This window comes from Podarcis erhardii, assembly GCF_964252035.2.
Source record: "Podarcis erhardii genome assembly, chromosome: Z".
Taxonomy (NCBI): Eukaryota; Metazoa; Chordata; class Lepidosauria; order Squamata; family Lacertidae; genus Podarcis; species Podarcis erhardii.
The window spans coordinates 50,764,804-50,785,008 of NC_138504.1; the positions used below are offsets into that span (position 1 = coordinate 50,764,804).

The 20,205-nt window shown below is 46.3% G+C and overlaps 1 protein-coding gene across 1 annotated transcript in view; it reads right to left on the bottom strand.

Annotated features, from left to right (window-relative positions):
- The window catches only part of PSMB7 (proteasome 20S subunit beta 7), a 32,658-nt gene extending 14,864 nt beyond the window's left edge, over positions 1-17,794 (bottom strand). Inside the window, exons 1-6 of the mRNA XM_081847799.1 lie at positions 17,651-17,794; positions 15,713-15,806; positions 15,473-15,570; positions 14,982-15,122; positions 13,008-13,123; positions 5,754-5,812 (exon numbers count right to left, since the gene is read on the bottom strand). Coding sequence (XP_081703925.1) covers positions 5,754-5,812; positions 13,008-13,123; positions 14,982-15,122; positions 15,473-15,570; positions 15,713-15,806; positions 17,651-17,724 — 582 coding nt within the window. The 5' untranslated portion in view covers positions 17,725-17,794. The remainder of the gene's footprint in view (positions 1-5,753; positions 5,813-13,007; positions 13,124-14,981; positions 15,123-15,472; positions 15,571-15,712; positions 15,807-17,650) is intronic.
- Between the last annotated feature and the right edge of the window lie 2,411 nt (positions 17,795-20,205).

Genomic DNA, 20,205 nt, shown 5'->3' on the forward strand with positions numbered 1-20,205 from the left:
ACAAAAACTCCCAACTATCAGCATTGCTGTCAGCCATTAATCAGGCGCCCAGCCGCAAATAATTATGTCCGTCATTTCCTTCACTCTCCACAACACCCCCACCTGAGCCCTGTTCTTTCACATCCATCCTGAACTACAGATCCTGAATCTTCCACCGTTTAAGTCCGGAAAAGCAGTCCATTGGCCAGTCCACCCTTGCACTCTAGAGCTGTGGTTTCAAAACGCTCTGGGAGGCAGGAGGCTGGACTCTGTCTTTCCACAGACCTTGCAGTGCGTGTGAGATCTGCACACAGAACCCACCAGCCACCCTCGTCCTATTAAAGCAGAGGGGTTTCACATTCCGTTGCAATGGGAATGTGAAGAGAACTGCAGACAATGTATTTGTCATGGTGCTTGCATGATGGGAACAAGCTTCTGGGGAGTGGCTACAGCTTAATGGCTTTCAGGCCAAATGCCTCACATCTGCAAACAAAAACAGATTTCAGGTGGCTGGCTGGGCTGGGCTGCAGAGGCCACTTGCCAGGCTTCCGATGTTCAAATCCAACATGTGGGGCTGAATGTGGTGTTCTGAATGATGCTTTCTTTTAGCCCCCATGGCTGAAAAAGGCGTGGAACAGCACTTGCTGTTTTTCACTGGGGGCTCACTTGTGCTTTGCATGACTGTCTCTAATATACATAGTGCACTGCCCTTAAGTGCAGCGATACAGAGGCTCTCAAGTTCCAGAAGCTGCATCTCCAGAGCCCTTTTTCACATACGTACAGCCATGCCTCATGTTACGTTTGCTTCAGGTTGCACGTTTTCAGGTTGCGTCCCACGGCGACCTGGAAGTACCAAAGGGTTACTTCCAGGTTTCACCGCTCGTGCATATGCGCAAAATGACGTCGTGCGCATGCGCAGAAGCGGCAAATCGCAATCCACACCTGTACAGACACGGGTTGTGTTCCTTTCAGGTTGCAAACGGGCCTCCGGAACGGATCACGTTCGCAGCCAGAGGTACCACTGTGAACAATTATTAGGAAGTGCAAAGTATCTGATAATACACCACTAGTCCTAGAATGGAATGCAAGACCTTCTTCAGAGAAGGACCAATCCTAACAGCAACATAAATAGTATGTCAGCATGCTGGACCAATGAAATCAGACAGCACAATGCTTCTCCCACCCCTACACAACAGACCAAACTGCCACAATGGGAACAGCAAACTGCTAGAGAAACTATTTCTAAAGCCAGGTCAAGGCTGCGGGAGGAAAAAAACTTCAAACTGAAACGGTGAGTAAATGTGACTGTAAGGAAGGACTGCAGCCCAGCAGGCAATTCCACCTCTTCTGAGTTGACTTTCCCTTACCTTCCTGTCTCCCCACACTCCTCCTCCCCTTCAGTCCTCATCAGCTGTAGTCCAGCTCTGTTGCCAAGATGTTAGCAAGATGCCCAGCAAACCTACCAGCATTCAAGAATGTGCCCTTGTTTCCTTCCACAAGTCCTGCATACCATGTACCAGGCCTGCAAACTCAGGGGTGTTTCCAGGCAGAAATGAGAAACAAATCAGCATGGTTCATCTGGGCCAAGATTAATTCTGGTCCGTTTGTCTCCAAGCCTCTAAAGCAGGGGTCTGCAACCCGCGGCTCTGGAGCCGCATGTGGCTCTTTTACACCTTTGCCGCGGCTCCGGGGCGGATACTAGCGAGGGGAGGAGGCGCATTGTGCACCCCGACACTCCCCACTGTGGCGGGTGCTGTACTGGCTGTGACGTCGCATGGGGGCGGTACGTGTGTTAGTCACACACCGTCCCGACGCCACCTTCCCACCCGCCCGCCCGCTACATTGAAAGGGGCATGTACGCTGGTCACTGTTTTGAAGGGGAGTGAAGAACACACACACAAAAAAAGTTAACTTGTTAATTTAACATTTATTTCTATGAGGAGGAGTAATTCTGAAGGGTCAAACAAAGAAATCATAAGAAAGTGACAAAAAGTTATTTTTATAATGACGAGTTTTGCGGCTCCCAGTTTTTTTTCCTTCGGAAACGGGTCCAAGAGGCTCTTTTTGTCTTAAAGGTTGCAGACCCTTGCTCTAAAGTATGACAATATTCAACCAAAGAAAGAAAGAAAGAAAGAAAGACCCTTTTCCGTCATGTAAGGTACATATGATTGCTAAGGATATGAACAGCTTCAAGATTACTGGAGATTGGAAGAAGAGCTACCCATATAAAAATGCCACCATATCTCCTAGAAGCAAGAGGAAGCAGCATATTCCCTCACACAGCCTCTCCCCAAGGTTGCCCAAACTAGATTTAATCTCAGTTAAAATGAATAAGCATTAAATGTTTAGATGTTAGAGGGGGAAAAGTCCCTAGGGCCTAGAATTTCCCCTTCTGGAAGATGCTACAGAATGCAAACAGAATAACCCTGCTCCAAGAATTCAACGCAAGCCATCAATAGCTCTACCACTCTCCCATTCTTATTTCAGGCAAGTTTAGGTGCACATGTGAACAACAGTGCTTGCCCTACAGTGGCCAGGGGCTCAACCTCCTGTCTGAAGCATCAACAACATGTCTGAGCTTTAGGCCTAAAGCAGTTGCCATCCTTGGAAATCCGTAACAGCCCCTCTGGAGGCCAGCATCCCACCACTGATCTATCCTGAGAAGGCTCGACAGACAGACTCTGTGCTACAGCCTAAGGAAGGGCTGTCACACTTGGCACCAACAAAGCCACTTGCTACCTAAAACTCAAGACGCGGTCGGAGGTGGGGGGGGGGGACACAAGCCCTGCTGGTGTGAGGATGCCTGAGGCAGTGGTAGAAGCTTCAACAACTCATCTTCAAACGGCAGAGAGCCAGGGCTGGAGAAACCTGCAAAAATTGGCTAAGCCTGCAGTCCTGGTTTTTTTAAGTCGAACATCTTCAAAGTCTGCTATTCTCACTGTAGGGCACAGCAGCTGCCAGAGCAGGTTTGATCCTCTCAGCTTTTGGCAGCTCTCAACTTGAAATTCCAGCAAAAGAAATTTTTCAAGTTGCTATTATTGCCTGTCAGATTTATAAATATTGTGCACTATGTGTTGTGGCACGGCTCTCTGGGGACGCTGGCGCATGCCAAAAGCGTAACAGAATGAAAAAAACAGTTCCTTGTCTTCAAATAAATGCTAATTTCTTTAACTGTGCTCACACGATGCTTTTGGTGAACGGCTTCAGTAGTACAGAATATATATCAGAGGGGGTGGGGGCTGATTGTCTTTTCCTGCAGTATTCAGCTGCTGATTTCATTAAGCTTGTTTAATTAGATTCCAGATGCTAATTTGCAAGTTGATACCAGAGGGTGCAGGACAGTTTGCCTTTGAATCATTTCTGTGCGATGTGATGGTCTTGAAGAAGACCGCTGGCCGCCCTTTAAAAGCTCCATCAAGATATTCTGACAATTAGCAAACAAAGGAGCTGCATTAATCTTGGCAGGAAAAATATTAATTTTCTACACATTTTAATGACCATGGCACCAAGATTTTTAAAGTTCTTTTCACTGCATGTGCATCAGCAGTTGACCAATTCAACATTAACACATTGGAGTGGTACAGAGATTTACCAAATATTGTTCAGTCTTTTCACAGAGGAGCTGTCTTCGTGCAACCTGTTATGCTACTAAACCTTCCAAGAATTTGTGCTAGAGAACACCCATCTAAAAGGGGTACTTCATTCTGGCCAAGATAGAGCTTCCCTTCATAGTTAAAAACAGCACATACACAAACAGAATTCTAGTCTTTTTGCCATCCAAACCCACATGCACTGGGTAGTCCACGCTATCTATAGTAGTCAGAGCAGGATACAATTCTCTCCCTCCCATAAAACCAGATTAGCCAATAAAACATTTTTTTTCCAACTAGGGAGGGGAGTGTCTGGAAGATGAAGGAGAAGGAATGGGGCAAGAGTGGAGGGGATCCTCACTCCAATTCTTCCATATAAACCCCAAAATGTGGTTATAAGCTGTTTCAAAATGGAAACTTGCTTCTTTCTTCTAGTCAGAGGACAGAGCAAGCTGCTCTGTCCAAAGCATTAATATAGTAATGATGATGATCTTTGGATGAAGAGTGGTATGGAAATTAATAAACCAGTAAAATCATAAACAAACAAAAAGACTGCCAAGGCAGTACAGCCAGGTGTGAAGACCCTGGGGCAAATGGGGCAGCCCCTCTTTTGTGATGCTTCTGCACCTTGACAGACAAGTGACACCACAGGCACACAAAGTATTGGTCTTCTCCATTCTCATCCATTACCAATCAAGAATAAAAGCTCAGAATTGCTGGGTTAGCACTGGCCTGCTAATCTGAGCCTTGTGTACTCTGCGAGGGTGACACAGGAGCCTGGCCTATCTAGGAGATGTTCACTGTGACTTAAGTAGTGATATTACCAGGATAGCAGCAGTTAAGATCCAACTCATTAACACAATCACCCATCAAGTTGACAGAATATGCAGAACTTGCCAAACTGTCAGGGAGGATCCGGGACCAGGGAGATCAAAGATACCAAAATAACTGGAGTAAATTCATTGAATATTTAAAGAAGAATTGTAAAGAGGTCAAGACACTAGCAGGATTAACATAATACCTCCAATGTATAATAGTACTAATATGAGAATGATGTGCGCGATGGTAAGGGGTTAAACATACCAGTTGTGGGGAGGGAGAGGGGTCGCGACTCGGCAGAGTCAAAGGGAATGTATGGTGTTATTACAATTTGTTGGAAAAGAATATGTAAGGAAAATAATAAAAATTCACTTGGAGGAAAAAAAAATCACCCATCAAGTAAAAATGTTGGGCTGAAGGTGATTGCTTTCCCAAGCTGTCAACTTCAACTGAGTGCTGAGTCACATTTTGCTCTTCTGTGAGGATAAATAGAACCTCCAACAGTGAACACCTCTGGCAAGGGACAGGTAGGGGCTCTTCCATTACTCTGCACTGGGCTTCCTTCAAAGGACTCAGAAAGCAAAGTACATTATTTTCAGATACTCAGAAGCAGAAGCAGCAGCTACCATGGCCAACCAAAATTAATGGATTCCTGTTTATGCTCAATTCAGCAGCCAATTAAAAATGTCGCTTGACTGTGTGCATGACAATTGCTTAAATCAGGCTGGCCTTTAAGCAACTAGAAACTTACTATTTCTGCTCCCATTTTTAGCCATTCTGCTGTTTCAACACACAAATATGGTAGTGAGGATTTCACCCTTGACAAGCTGGGAGTAGAGAACCACTAAGCCACAAAAAGTAACTTCAATGTCCATCTCCACTTAAAAACCCCCTCAAGGGCACAGAATGTGGCTTTGTGAAGAACATGCACAGACTAGAGACCCAATAATCACCCATACCTTCCACTTTTGCACTCATAGCTTAAAGAGTCAGGCACAAAATATCTGGAAACACCAGCATTTGCGGGAACATCAGGTATGTGTTTAACACATCCTACAGAATTCCTGCAATTCCATCCACAAGGGACAGGTGTCAGACTTGCACGGATTTCTCCATAGGTAAACACATTTTACAGTTTTGTGTCTAACTCAAGTTTTGTGCATATTTATTAGCACACAAACAATGCTTTGGATAATCCCCACAGAAGACAACAAAGTGACTCTTCAGACTGTTGTGGCATTGCTGTAACTGAAAACCAACCATTAAAGATCATTCAAAGGACCCCCATCCTACAAATCACACTATGCTACTATCACAATTATACAAATAAACAGTGGGAGCACAGGAGGCAGAGAGGGTGTTTACCTCCATGTCAGGCTTGAATTTGTCCTCAAAAACTGCCATGGCTGCCAATGAACCTGAACCTGAAAAGAGCAAGAAGTTTTCGTTTTAATTTTTCCGTTGCATCCAATACACCATTGTGGTTTTCAAATGACAGAACAGAAAAGGCGACAGTGAGACAAGGACTTTACAAATACTGATTTACATTCCTATACATTTGTTTTGCTACTTTAGAGCAGCATCTCTTGTCCAAGCTCAGTAACAAACGGAGCCTTACTCTGAAGAAAGTCAAAGGGAAAAAGCAGGTTGATAACTCCCAACAAGCTCCCAACGGAAGCCGTTCCAAGGTTTAGTGGGAGCAAGTTCAGCTTTTATTTCTTGAACCCAAGCCCCCTTCCCAAATGCTTTTGAAAATATTCTCAATATCAAAAGTGAATAGTGGTGTGGTATGGCAGAGAGCGTGGTGGGTGGTCCTGCTGTTCAAGGCAAGTAAAAAAATCCTACTGGGTATACGACCAAGCCTTTAGAAGCAGCAGAAGCACCTCTCTAAATCCTGGAGTTTTTTTATATATATATAGATTGGGGCAACATTTCTAGAACAGCTGAGATATTTTCTAGAAATATATATACTGAGCCACATATGACCAAGCCAGAAGCTCTGAGAAGAGGCAGACTAGGGCTTTAAAATCATTTGGATCAGCTGAAAGGAACAGATTATTTCAGTGAGTTGGTTTAGCACATGCACAGAAAGATAAGAGGAATCCGGGTGGCCATTCAGTCTCATCTACCCCAGTTCAATTGTGTTTTATTTTATTGTGTTTTGGATTGTTTCTAGTTTGCACTAAAAAACAGTAAGGCAGAGCAGACCAGAGTGGCAAACATGAATCACACACAAAGGTTTAAACACACACATTTGGCGATTTCAAGAGCTGTCCTACAAAAATACTAACAGAAGAACCCCCTTTCCGATGTCAGCTCCAGGCATTACAAGTCCACGCAAAGAGCGGCTATGAACTATTTGGCAATCTTAAATAAGCTTTGTTCAGAAGAGAATGTGAATCTTCCCTGCATAGACATCATCATCATGTTTCAGTGCAGCCCAGACAGTATTTCAGGATGCTCTGCTTTTGGAGATTGAATAAAGTTAGTGACAATTTTTTATGCCAATTAGGAGATTTTTTGGCATTTATTACTTTTTAACTTGTTTTGCATACCACTATCTGTTTAGCTGGGTCACCCAGAAAGCCATATTTTCCATTTAAAATGATTTGTGTACATCGCTTGACCACCTCAATGGTTTAGTAAAGAAAAAGGCAGCGATTAAAGAGTTTCAAATGAGGTGTCCTGCTGATTTTATCAAGTCTGCTGAATGTATAATGAAAAGGGAGAAGCTGACAGTGACATTGCTGAGAAAATACAGACTATCTTATCTGAACCATTTAAGGAGGTCCAATTATAGATCAAATTTAAAGGGTAGAGGCAGATTTACAGACACAAATCAATGAACATGGTAATTCCAGCGAATGTGACAAAGACTCCCCCTGTTATGGAATATTGCTGTGGTTGAGGATCATTACCGTTACAGTACCAAATACATCACATTTATAAACAGCGGGGTGCACAAAGCATCTTCTCATACTCCAGGCAACGGCTATTCGTTTTTGCCTTGGAGCCCACGCACAGCTCCATTTTCAAAAGGGTAGGAATGGGAAGCAAAAAGGAATTCTTTGCAAGTGACTAACAGGAGAAGAGAGCAACGTGCACAAAATATGCCAGCTGCCAAAAATAGCAAACAAGAAGAACTGTGCTGAACCACAAGGAGGTCAAAGTGAAGTCCTGTAGGGCTGCTCTGGATGCAGTTTGTGAAGCAAGCCTTATTGCCAAGCTCCCCACAACAGGAATAAGCAGAATTAGGTGGAACAAGAGGCAAGCAAGGTGTCTGGAAGAGCCTCGCTCTGGAGTTTTAACAGGCAAGACAAGAGCTGTAATGTGGCAGAAGAAATATTTCACAACAATCTATTTTTTATTTAATTTATAGGCCTTCCTTCTGAAACAGCCCATTTTGCATTCACACGCTAGCAAAATTCCCAACATTTTGGAAGGCAGGGGATGAGTAGGGTGTGAATAGAGAACATACTGTAAAGATATATACACAGACACGAAGTTACCACCAGCCCGTTACCCAAACATCTGTGGTAGGGGCAGATTCTGACCCCCATCTTTACAGCTGCAGCGCTCTCATTTTTTACTTTCCAAGAAGAGCCTTAATGGATTCAGAGACTGGATATTGCCGGGGGGGGGGGCATCCTATCTCTCACCCCAAGCACTCGGTCAGCTCTCTCCCTGGAGCAGAGGAGGTGCTCTGTCCAGGAACGATGTTCTCAACTAGGGGAGGCAGCCTCTTTCTGCACAGCTTCACCCTGGTTTCCCATTTCTTGATCATGCTGGCGTGTGACCAAGACACAGAGCTGGCATTTTAAACGATGGCTATCATGGCATATAGCTTGGCATAAACAACACAAAAGGGTTAATGAAGTGAGAGGTGCTAAACCAGAACACTGGGTGACAAGCCTGGGTAACAGACCACCCTCGCTTTCCCAAAGCACCACAAAATACTCAAGGCAGCTTCATCAATTACAGTGGTGCCCCGCAAGACGAATGCCTCGCAAGACGAAAAACTCGCTAGACGAAAGAGTTTCCCGTTTTTTGAGGTGCTTCGCAAGACGAATTTCCCTATGGGCTTGCTTCGCAAGAGGAAACGTCTTGCGAGTTCTTGCGAGTTTGTTTCCTTTTTCTTAAAGCCGCTAAGCCATTAAGCCGCTAAGAGCCGTGCTTCGCAAGACGAAAAAACCGCAAGACGAAGAGACTCGCGGAACGGATTAATTTTGTCTTGCGAGGCACCACTGTAGCTCATTCTCTTCAACGCCAGAAGCCCAGTCAACAGGCCTGCATCTGGGGACAGGAGCTGCATGGACCTCTCTGGATGCCATGCGCCCCCCAACACTGAAGAGAACTGCACAACGCTGGTCACAAGGCAGTCTGCGAGAGCATGCTCTTAAAATGCCTGACGCAGCACCTGCCCCTACACCAGCCTACAACCACCTTACAACCTTGCTGTGGGCCAGACTCTTATTGAACATGCTGCAAGAAGGAACATGCCTCTTGTCAGGGCATTTCAATTGTGGAACATCCCCACAGAATTGCATAGGCACTGACAGCGTCATCTTCCACGGTGCCAATTCAAAACTTTCCTGCTTGCTCAAGCTGCTGTGCGTGTGTCGTCCCTCTATTATATTTTGCTGCCTTGTGAAGTTGTTTAGGCTGTATTTTATACGTGGGGCTTTTGTGGTTATATGGCCACTTTTGGTCTTATTCTGCACATCATCCGGTATCTTAACTGATAAAAGGGTGGTTTTAAAAATATTTTAAAATAAACTGATCAGGGCACATAAGTTTCTCAGTGCTGCCTGCATTTAAATTAAAAACAGCCTAGAAATAAGTTCTACACCAATCTCAAAAGTGATTTTTTTATTAGACCCAGAAGAATATCAAGATAGGGAATCTTTTCTGCGAACTGCCCTGAGATCTCCGGGTATAGGGCGATATATAAATAATAATAATAATAATAATAATATCTGAATGATGTTCTCTTTACAGTTACATTACAGAGTCACAGCATTCCTCTTCATACATCTGATGACCTAGAGATACTTCTTGTGTTTTAAAATGACCTTGCTGTCCCATATTTAACCGATATTGGACTTGTCCATTTGCACACTGCAGCTAGCAGCCTTTTGAACGCCAAACATTCAGCGAAGGGTGCTTTCTTTTACTAAATAGCCTTCTGCATCTTCCAGCACTCAAGAACCTGTTTGCTGCTGCCTCTGCCTGCCACACTGGCAAACAAATGCACTGTGAAGAGAGTAACATTTAGATTTCTCTAATCCATCAGTGTCAACAGTCCCTGACAGCGCACTTATTCACAAACGCTCATTGTTATTCAATTTGCTGTTCCTCCTAGGTAGATATCCAGTGCTCTCCACAGACCCATCGATCGGCATCATTTTTCACTCTGGTTCCTGGCTGAGAGGCCTGGTCTCTTGGTGGCATTGCCTGTGCTGCAGACAGACATTGCCAATGCATGAAGAGCTGATTTATGAATATGAAACAATACTGGTGCCAAGAGATCAGCCTCAGCCACAAGAGACCACCAGAATGCATCTTGCGGCTTCCCAAGTCTGAAGTACAGACTTCAAGCCCTTTAATTGTATGCATGCATTTCATTATATAGCCATGGCCAGAAGCTTTTCTAGACAAGCCAGCAATCAGACAATCTTGCATCGTTTGCTGAAATCCGCATTTGTCCTTTGTCAGCATAAACACTTTAATTTGATGTTCTCACTCCTGAGTAAGCACTGAGTATGTTTTAAACTCCTACTAAGGAACGACACTGGTCTCTTATTTGGACACAAAATGCTGGATTTCTATTCTTTGCCTGTTTTGAGCAACAATACAGAGGCTTTACGCGCACACACATGTAAAATATTGCTTAAAACAACAAGAGAAAGGTATGAGGAAATTAGCATTCAGTTTGTAGATACATGGAGGAATCATGGAATAGTAATACTGCTGCCTTGTGTGTGCCTAACATCTGATCCAATATGAGCAGGTCTGAGTATTTACTATTCTGCTGTGATAGCTAAGTCCTTCTGGCTTAAATATGTATTCTCTGCCACCAACCTAAAGTGTGGAGCTTGTCAAAATGTTGAGTTTAAAAATCATGCTAATATTTTGGCACATAAGAGATCAGTCAGCCTTCACAGGAGTACTAAAAACACAAACTGTGTTCATATTGCATCACATCTGCCCATCAAAAGGATGCGCTCCTTTCTTCCCAGAAGAGGCCAAAACTGGGTTGTGTCAATGTAGAGTCACTGCAAGACATTCATGTCTGTGCCAGATATCCATCCCAAGAACAGAGCTTGAGGGCATGAATTTTGATGTCTGTTTTTATGATCATTTCAAGATTGTAATCCCTAAGCCTTAGGTGTGCTGCACACTGGAGCAAGAAATTCATTCTTCAGACTCTCAGTCTGCAGTATCACATTTAAAACATGGCCCCTACATTTGGACAAATTATTTAAACAGTGGACTGAAGTTGCCCATACTGTATGATATTTACCAGACCAGAGATCTGCACAATGTACCCTGTAATGAAGCACTGTCAGGTATGCAATAGCCCAACCTTAAGCACGTTTACTTGGAAACAAGTGCTGTGGAGTTCAGTGTGGTTTGCTTTTAAACACGCTGGAATTGCAGCCTTCTTCTTCTTCTCTTTTTAGAGGAATAGCAGCGTGGTAGATAAAACAGACAGATTAATACTGTCAGGCATCATAGGCTTAGAAGCCTATTCCCATTTAATGACAGCAGTCCTTACCAGTCAGATTTCTTTCCCTGGGTTCAGTGAACAATATTCATAGGATAGCCATGCTCTATAGCTTCAAACAAAACAGAGTCAAAGGATTCCTGGTGCAAGGCAGACATGAATCCTGCAGTTTTGGGTCACTAATCATTCACTATACAAATGCAGCAAGGTAATTTATTGTTCAGCAGTTTAATAATTTATAAGTTTCAGGGCACATTTATAAATATTAATCCAATTTCATATTTTATGTTAATTCATATAAGGGTCTGAATAGAATATTACATCATAAATCCTATAATAGCATTCTTTCAAAAATAGATTTCATGCACAGAATAAATAATTTACTACTTTGTAGGGTACCATGGCACCATCTATTGGTGTAAAAAAGCCACACTCTGTTCTTCTAAGCATTTTGTACAACTCTGCTTCTCTATGCCCAGGACTCCAATTTTCCCTAACACTGGCATGAAAGAACATCAAAATAAACCATACAGATGCAGTAAGTTTTAAGGACGCATCTTCCATAATCTAACTAGGGCTATCTGTAAAAGAGATGCTTCTATGTTTTTTTTTTTTTGTTTTTTGTTTGTTTTGTTTTGTTCTGTGTGTGTGTGCACGCACGCATACACACACACACATCATTTCTTCAAGTAATTTAAGAAAAATGTTTGACCCTAGTAAACACAGAGGTGTGGGGTTTTTTGTGCATATAGGCGGCAAAGCATTAGAGCAAAGTGAAATTGGGGTCAGAATGAATTGGATCTATGTGAACAAACTCCACCAAACATCCATAGTAGCATTTGCCTATTAACTACTGCATCCATTTCAAGAGCAAAACATTAAATTAGAAGCTCTTGCACTCTCCACTGACAAGTGCTACACATCTGTATTTCCAGTCAGCTAACATTATTTTTGCTGCTGACAACCCCTATATAAGCTACAGGGCTGCTTTAAGAAATCTGAAATCGTCCTTACAGTGTAATTTCTCTAGAGGTTCTGATGGCATTTCAGAAACTTTGTGTGTGTTTGCTTTAATGTTCTGAAGAAGAACCACTGCCTTGGGATTTGATTTAGCAAAACACTTGCCATTCACCATGTATTTCCCATCTCCCCACCCAGCCATATAAAATTTGCCAATGATTTAAAGTATTATTATTAGGTATCAAGAGATATGATCACACAAAGTATGAGATCCCTATTTTACTTTCACTTTCTACAACGCTAACGACATTTCAGAATCACACACACAAGAGTAAAGATGAGGAAAGAAAAACTAATTACGACAGATTTCCACTAGTGGGCAGTGCAGTTACCTACCGTATTTTTCGCCCTATAGGACGCACTTTTCCCCCTCCAAAAATGAAGGGGAAATCTGGGTGCGTCCTATGGGGCGAATGCAGGCTTTCGCTGAAGCTTGGAGAATGAGAGGAGTCGGTGCGCACCAACCCCTCTCGCTCTCCAGGCTTCAGGAAGACACCCGCAGCCTGCCTCCCGGCGCGAGGGGTGCCCTGAAGCAGAGCGCCCCTCTCGCCGGACAGACATCCACAGCGTGTGTAGCCCTGCAGGAGTTCCCCGCAGGGCTCCCCACACTGCGGATAGCAGCCTGCCGCCCAGCGCGTCCTGAAGCAGAGCGCCCCTCTCTCCGGGCAGACATCGGCCAGCCCCACAAGCTCGGGGGACAGCAGGGAGGCGCAGCGCCGCCATCCCGCTGTTCCACGACCTGGTTCGGTTTCCCCGACCTGGTTTTGGGGGGGAAATAAAGGGAAAATTTTTTTCCTTTATTTCCCTCCCAAAAAACTAGGTGCGTCCTATGGGATGAAAAATACGGTAAATTGTAACAGGGAAAGACTCACCCATTGTGACATAAGGCAATTTGTCAGTAGATCCATGAGGATAGATGCTGTAAAGATGGGCTCCAGTGACATCCACCCCACCCAGAACCAGGGCTGCGCCAATGTAACCTTGATACCTGGAAGACATGAATGTGTGAACACCAGAAATGCATTCCAAAAAGTGCTAGAAACTGGGATATAAAAGCTAGGAGCCTAATGACACCCTAAACCTGCATTCCAGGCACTACAAGAATGCCTAGGTGCCTTTTCATTGGGGGGAAAAAGATTGTGTGCCTGCGTGAGCCAGGGGATCTGCAAGCAGCGCAGCACCAAAAGAGCACAACCACAGCCAACTTGCAAAAGCAGGGGCAGGGGCAGTGCAAGCCATGCAGTTCTGTGCAGAGTTTTCTCTCTCTCCCCTCACCCTTCCTAGCAGAAACTATTTAAACCCATAAAAGGGAGCAGGAAAACAAGGGGGTTGCTTAAGAGTGTTGAAACGTCAAGACTCCTCTCATGAAACAGATGGGCTTCTCAGAGAGTAAAAAGCAGCTGCCCCAACACCTGCACTCCACCCCCCGCCCAGCTTATGCTGCACAAACAGAAGTTGAGCAAAGAGGAAACATGGTGGCCGTGCACCCGGGAGCCTTCACCACTGGTTTGATTCACAGGGACTTGAAGCTTTCCCAAAGAGAGAGGGGTGAGGAGGAAGTGCTGCCTGTCTGCCCACCTGTCAGCTGCGCATTGCCCAGTCTCTGGCTTGCAGGACAGAGAGTTGGTGGGTGGAGGAGACTCACAGAGCAGCATCTCTCTGGCCTTGCAGATTCAGCAGGCAGGAAGCAGCCCTTTATTCTGCAGTATAAAAGGCTTTACTTTGCAGTAAAGGGCTGCTTCCTGCCTGCCCGCTCTGCTAGGCCACTGTATACGAGGCATCCCTCACACAAGCCAGCCACCCGCCCCCAGCAAGCAGCCACCCACACAGCAAAGGGGCACATCCTCTGCCTCTCCCTCCCCCCTCTCTGCTGCAGTTTTTCTGCCCCCCTCGGTAGGATGTGCCAGTGGCTCCAGCCAGCCTGCTCTGGAGGCTAGGAGGGTGAAAACTTTGGACAGGAAGGGCATGGAAGCAGGAGTAAGTAAGGCTGAACAGCTGGGGTGAGGGGGTAGTCCTCCCAACTCCCTCCCCCCACACAGATGCCGCACAAAGCCTACATGCAACTGTGGTGTAGAGGAAGTGGCCATGCAATGAGGCACACTGCAGCTTCTGGTTTGTTCTCTCTCTCTCTCTTTTTTTTCCTTCTTTTTTTTGCAGTGAGGGGTCCTTTCCAATTCATCCCCTCCCCTGGCAGCCTTGGAAGAGACTGTGCTCTGGAGATCTTGTTTTCGCATAATCCTGCCTCCCTCCCACCAGTCCGTCCACCCACCCTCCTCTCTCCCACCATGTGATGGGGGTCACGCTCTCTTTCCCACGGTCAGCAGCTCATTGCTGGCAAGTCCAAGCCTTTGTGCAGAAGTGGCATGTTCTAAAATATGTCCTCCCAATTTTTGTGTTTGTCATCAGCATTCAAAATTAACCAAGTCTCCCGTCTCTTTTTCGACTCAGTAGCGCCACCTAGCAACCAAAATGAGATTTCCAGCTAGGTGGTTTGCGAGCAAGATCCCTGGCTGCGCAGGAGAGCCAAGGGCAGCGTCCTGGGGCTGAAGCGGGGCTCCCCTTCCACTTGCTCCCCAGAGAACCTTTCGGTGAGCTAAAGGAATTTCTCCCCGGGGCCCAAAGCAGCCTCACTTGTGGCTCTTTCTTGCTGCTGTTTTTGTTACCACCCCGAAATGCAAGTGCTTCTGCTTGCAAAATTGTTTAAACACACACGTATTTTAGAACATGCCACTCGGCTGCTGAACTTTCCCAACTACGTGTGCCTGTATGCTGCTTAACTGAATGAAGAGAGAAAGGGGAGGAGGCAAAGAGTGGCAACAGCACTGCTCAGTCCACAAGCCAGTCACCTGAAGAGCATCTGCTTGAGCATCCGGTTGGCGGTGACCACCCTTGGAAGCCGTCCAGTTGAGAGCGAGTGGAGCTCCATGTTGGAAGAGATCAACTGAGTTGTCATTTCTGTGTCTGCAGCCGTTCCAGCACCGCAACAACTGCAAACATATTTATTTCTTTTAGTAAACAAGCAGATTCTGAACAATTATCCAGAAGCCATGGCCACACTTGGTTGGCAGCCGCCCCACCCCCACCCCAGAACACGTTTGCCACTCTATAGGAATCAAGAGCTAACTAGGCAGTCTTAGTCCATTAAAGCAGCTGGTCATTTTCAGGAGAGGACAGAGAAATCACTTTGTGAAACATCAACAATTAAATACCCATGGTTTTTACTTCCTACTTTTCCCTGGTTCCCTCCATTAGAAACAAATACTTTGCAACTTTCCACTTCCAGAAAATCTGTGGTCATGAGCAGGCCTAGAGAAAGGTTAGTAATATATATACTTACTAAATGTTTGGAGATATATAGTGTATTTTTGAACAGTTCTTGTCAGCAACAACCATCCCTTCAGTGGCTCTTGTATCTGCTCCAAGTACTACCCCATCCTAGAAAAAGAAAGGGAGATGGCAATCCTATACCCACTTTCCTGGAAGCAAGTGTCACTAAGCTTAGTGGGACTTGCTTCTGACATGCATAGGACGAACACTGAAAGAGCTGATTTTACTGCAACAAGCAGTGGGGCCTCACCTTAAAGACCACCCCAGCAATGGTGGTGCCAGTCTTGCGGGCTGTGGGAAGACGCAGGCCCTTCTTGGTCCCCTCCGCTTCAAGGTGAGAATTCCTACAACAGGAGGTAATCATGAAAACGAGGCACTGGTGCTAAAAATTAAAAAGTCTTCTCCATGAATAGTGTAAGGAGATCCTTGCTACGCTAATTGCCAGAGGATGAGAAAGAAGTGAATGCAGCAAAACGAACCAATGCAAGCACCAAGCCCACCAACACCCCACTCCTCCCGATTTAATGAAAGAAAGAAAGTCAGGAAAGTAACAACCTACCCCCATCGCTCCCTGAATCTGGCCCCCTGACTAGTTCATTATAGGACACACACACCCTGGACGCTTGTCATGCATTTACAATTTTTATTCTTAGAAATTGAAGATTATAAGCAGATCCTGCTAGAATGAAATCAAACCTTACTTACCTTCTAAGTAAGCCTGCCCAGGGGCTGGACTACCTGTCGGCTACAACACTGGATTGCTTTTGCGTGCTCCACCTGCCCTACTGGGGAGCAGGCAAGTGTGTTTTCCCTTGGTGGTGACAGTGCACACACAAGCAGTTTGGAGCCAAATCAACAACCCTCACGCTCCCCCCACCCCTGCAATTCTCTTCTACCCTCCCCCCTATAATTGGGGGTGGGGGAACTAGCAACCGTTTGCTCCTATGGGAGGAGATACGATTTGGCAAACATGGGATTCATAGCACCGCAGTGTTGGAAGGGACCCGAAGGATCACCTAGTCCTAGTCCAGCTCCCTGAAGGCAGGAATACACAGCCGTCCCACGCAGGGATCAAACCTGCAACCTGGCAAATGTGGGATTGTCAGCACCAGGCTCTAAGCCTGCCTTTCTCAACTGGTAGGTCCCCAGATGTTGTTGAACTACAACTCCCATCACTCCTAGCTAGCAAGGCCAGAGCTCAGGGATGATGGGAGTTGTAGTCCAACAACATCTGGGGACCCACAGGTGGAGAACCGCTGCGTGAGCTGCCCAGCATGATAAGAAGGTGGATTTGACATCTTTCTGCAGGCCCTGCAAGATGGAGCTGCTCCGCCTGGCCTTTGATGTGGTTCACTCTGACTCTCCCTCCCCTTTCATAAGAACTTGCATGGAAGTGGCCTCCCAATAAGTTCAGCACAAACAGTTGGGCCTGGTGAGCATTTAAGGTCCCCAACCCTAATCTGCGGGTGGCCATCTGATTGGATTTTATTCTGATCCTGATCTGAACTTAGGATGTATTTTAACTGATTGTCTGATTTTATGTTAATGTGTCATACATTTGATGTTAGCCGCTCTGAGCCCAGTTTTGGTGGGGGAGGGCAGGATATAAATAATAATAATAATAATAATAATAATAATAATAATAATAATTTAATAATAATATAATATAATAATAATAATAATAATAATTATTATTATCATTCCCGTCTCCCCGCCCGCCCCGTCCCCAAGCAAAGAACCTGAGCGCTATTTCCGCCCTCCGCCAGCTGCCTAGTTATTGAGGAGGAAAGAAATCCACGTGTGGATAAGAAACTCTCAGGTTTAAGCTTCCCAAGAGGTTGACAGTGACGAAGCGACAGCCCTTCCTTCTTCTCTCTCTGAGACCCCCAAGGGCAAGGTCCCCCCCCCGCCTGTCCCCTCACCCCACGGGCGGCCCTTGGGGGTCCCGCGCAGCCACTTCCGAGGGGGGGCTCCTCCTCCGCCTCCTCCCGCCCCCCAGAAAGGCCGCGGCACCATTGTTGTTGCGGCGCTACGTATTGTGGCTGCTTCAGAAGAGGCCTTTCCCTCGCTAGGCCTCGGAGCCTCCTGAGTCACCGCCCGCCCGCCTCCCCTCCGGCGCCCCCGCTCTCCCCCCCCCGCCCCTGCCGCCTCCTTCTCCTCCCCCGCCCCCCCCGGGCCCGCCACTGACCGGGCGCAGTTGTGGAAGCTGAATCCCCCGGGAGCGCCGGCCGGCGAGGCCTGCAAGACGGAGAGCGACGCCATCTTGCTCGGGCTGCTTCGGTTTCCCCTCAGGCGGCGGCGGCGGCGGCGGAAGCGGAAGCGGCCTCGGAGGGAGGGAGGAGGGAGGGAGGGAGGAGGCGGGGCTTCTGCTGCTGCGTCACGCGCGGGGCCCCGCCCCTTTCCCGCCAAAAACCTGAGGGAGGCGGAGGCGCCTCTGCGCTCGCCTGCCTCCCTCCCTCTCAGCGCTGAGGGGAAAAGGGCTTAAAAGTTCTCCTTCCTTCGTCACGTTTAAACCACACACCCCACCCCACCCCAAATAAAAAGGTCTCTCTCTCTCTCTCATTTGAAATCCCGCGCGGGGCCTTCGATGGTCCTTCGTTCCGCTTTGTTTTCACTGATTGCTTAAAAGAGGAGCCAAGGTTTCCCTTTTTTTAAAGAAATGTTTTTTTATTAACAATTTCAACATGACAAAACATCAAAACATGTCGTATTCATTATTTCCCCCCCGCTTTCCTCCTCATCAAAGCCAGACTTCCCTCAGCTCCCCTCTCAATTTCAAGATGACAAAATATCAAAATATGTCGTATTCATTATTCCGCCCCCCCCCCAGACTTCCCTCAGCTCCTGATTTCTCACTACATATTATTCTCTGCATACTGTAAAGTTGTACAATTCTATATATTATCTTACTATGTTAACAGTCGATAAATTTCTGTATGTTTATTCAAAACCTGCCAAAGAGTCCAATTCATTTTGTTGTATTTTAAGTGATTTGTAAAAAGTTCCCGTTCTTCCTTGAAGGCGCATTTGTCCTTGTCTCACAGTTTGCGTGTCACTTTCGCCAGTTCTGCATAATCCATCAATTTCTCTTGCCACTGTTCTTTTTTTTCCGGGGTTTCATCATTCTTCCATCCTTGTGCAGTCAAGACTCTTGCCGCTGTTGTAGCATACATAAATAAGTTCTTTATTTTCCTTGGCAGGTCTTGTCCTAAAATCCCAAAGAGGAGCCAAGGTTTCCATGGAGGCGAAGATGGCAGAAACGGGAGGAAGGAAGCTGAGGGTCCGAAACATGGAAGGAAGCAAAGAGCAACCACATGAACCGGCTTCTTAGCTGCCCTCGGGGCTTAAAGCAAGAGTCCTATCCATTCCTCCCTCCCTCTGCTCCCACCGCAAAAGGGGACGCGAAGCCCCTTGGCAGGGCCTTCTTAAGGATATCTGGCTCCCCCCTCACACTGCTGCCTCCCCATGCATCGGCTCCCGCAGCGGGATCATGGTGTGGGGCTGGGCAGCCGGGCACGATGGGGGCAGCAGTTGCAGTGTGTTGCCTTGAGTACTGAGCCAGGCAGAGGCCCGGGCCAGGTAGATAATGTGCCCCCCCCCTTTATTTTTTACCCTGGGGATAACTGAAGTCTTGTAAATAAGTAAGCATATAAATAATTTTCACAAAAGTTATGCTAACACAAGGCTTGACCATTAGGTCCAGTCATGGATGACTATGGGGTTGCGGCACTCATCTCGCTTTACTGGCTGAGGGAGCCGGCGTACAGCTTCGGGTCACGTGGCCAGCATGATTAAGCCGCCTCTGGCGAACCAGAGCGACACAAGGAAAACACCGTTTACCTTCCTGCTGGAGCAGTACCTATTGATCTACTTGCACTTTGACGTGCTTTAGAACTACTAGGTTGGCAGGAGCAGGGACCGAGCAACGGGAGCTCACCCCGTTGCGGGGATTTGAACCGCAGACCTTCTGATCGGCAAGCCCTAGGCTCTGTGGTTTAACCCACAGCACCACCCACGTCCCTCAATAGATGGTACTACACTTCTAAAAGATAAATGGCGACAACTGAGGGGGCTGGGGAGCAAACCTAGAACAGCATTGATTCAGGAAAGGAAAGCAAATACACCCAAGTTCCGATACAAGAGCAATGATCAGGATTACATATACCACTCTGGTTTACATAATAAATGCAGGACTGGTTAATATAGGGTGCAGAGGCCTCCCTCCCAGGCCAGGGGGGGGGGGTCTAATGTCATGTGTTGCTGTAGGATCATTTCCCCCAGCGAGTTAATTTCAGTCTGCAATCCAATTATAGGTGCTTTTGGCTGGGAAATGTGGATGTAATTTGGGGACAAGATAATGGGACTCTTGTGGAGTTGAGCTCAGTTAGGCTTAGCAGGAGTGCTATGTAAGGAAGTCCTTAAGCAGTGTGTGTCACTTCGTGTTGTCCCACCCAGCGATTGGTATCATTGATCTCCCTTAATACTTTCTGGGTGTATATAACAGGGACATGTTTTCATCCTTTCTTAAACTCACCAACCTCACCATTGGCTGCTACTGCCCGTAGGCAGGGTGGCCATCCTTTGGCTATGGGAGTCCAGTTGCTTTAACAGGTAGAGTCAGGAACTGGCGGGCAGCCGTCTTAGGTAATCAGCAAGCAGTGGTTGTATTTTCAAGAAGATTTATTATACACAGTAATTAAACCTCAGAGCTGTTTAGTTTTTTTAAGCCCATTGCCTTCAACT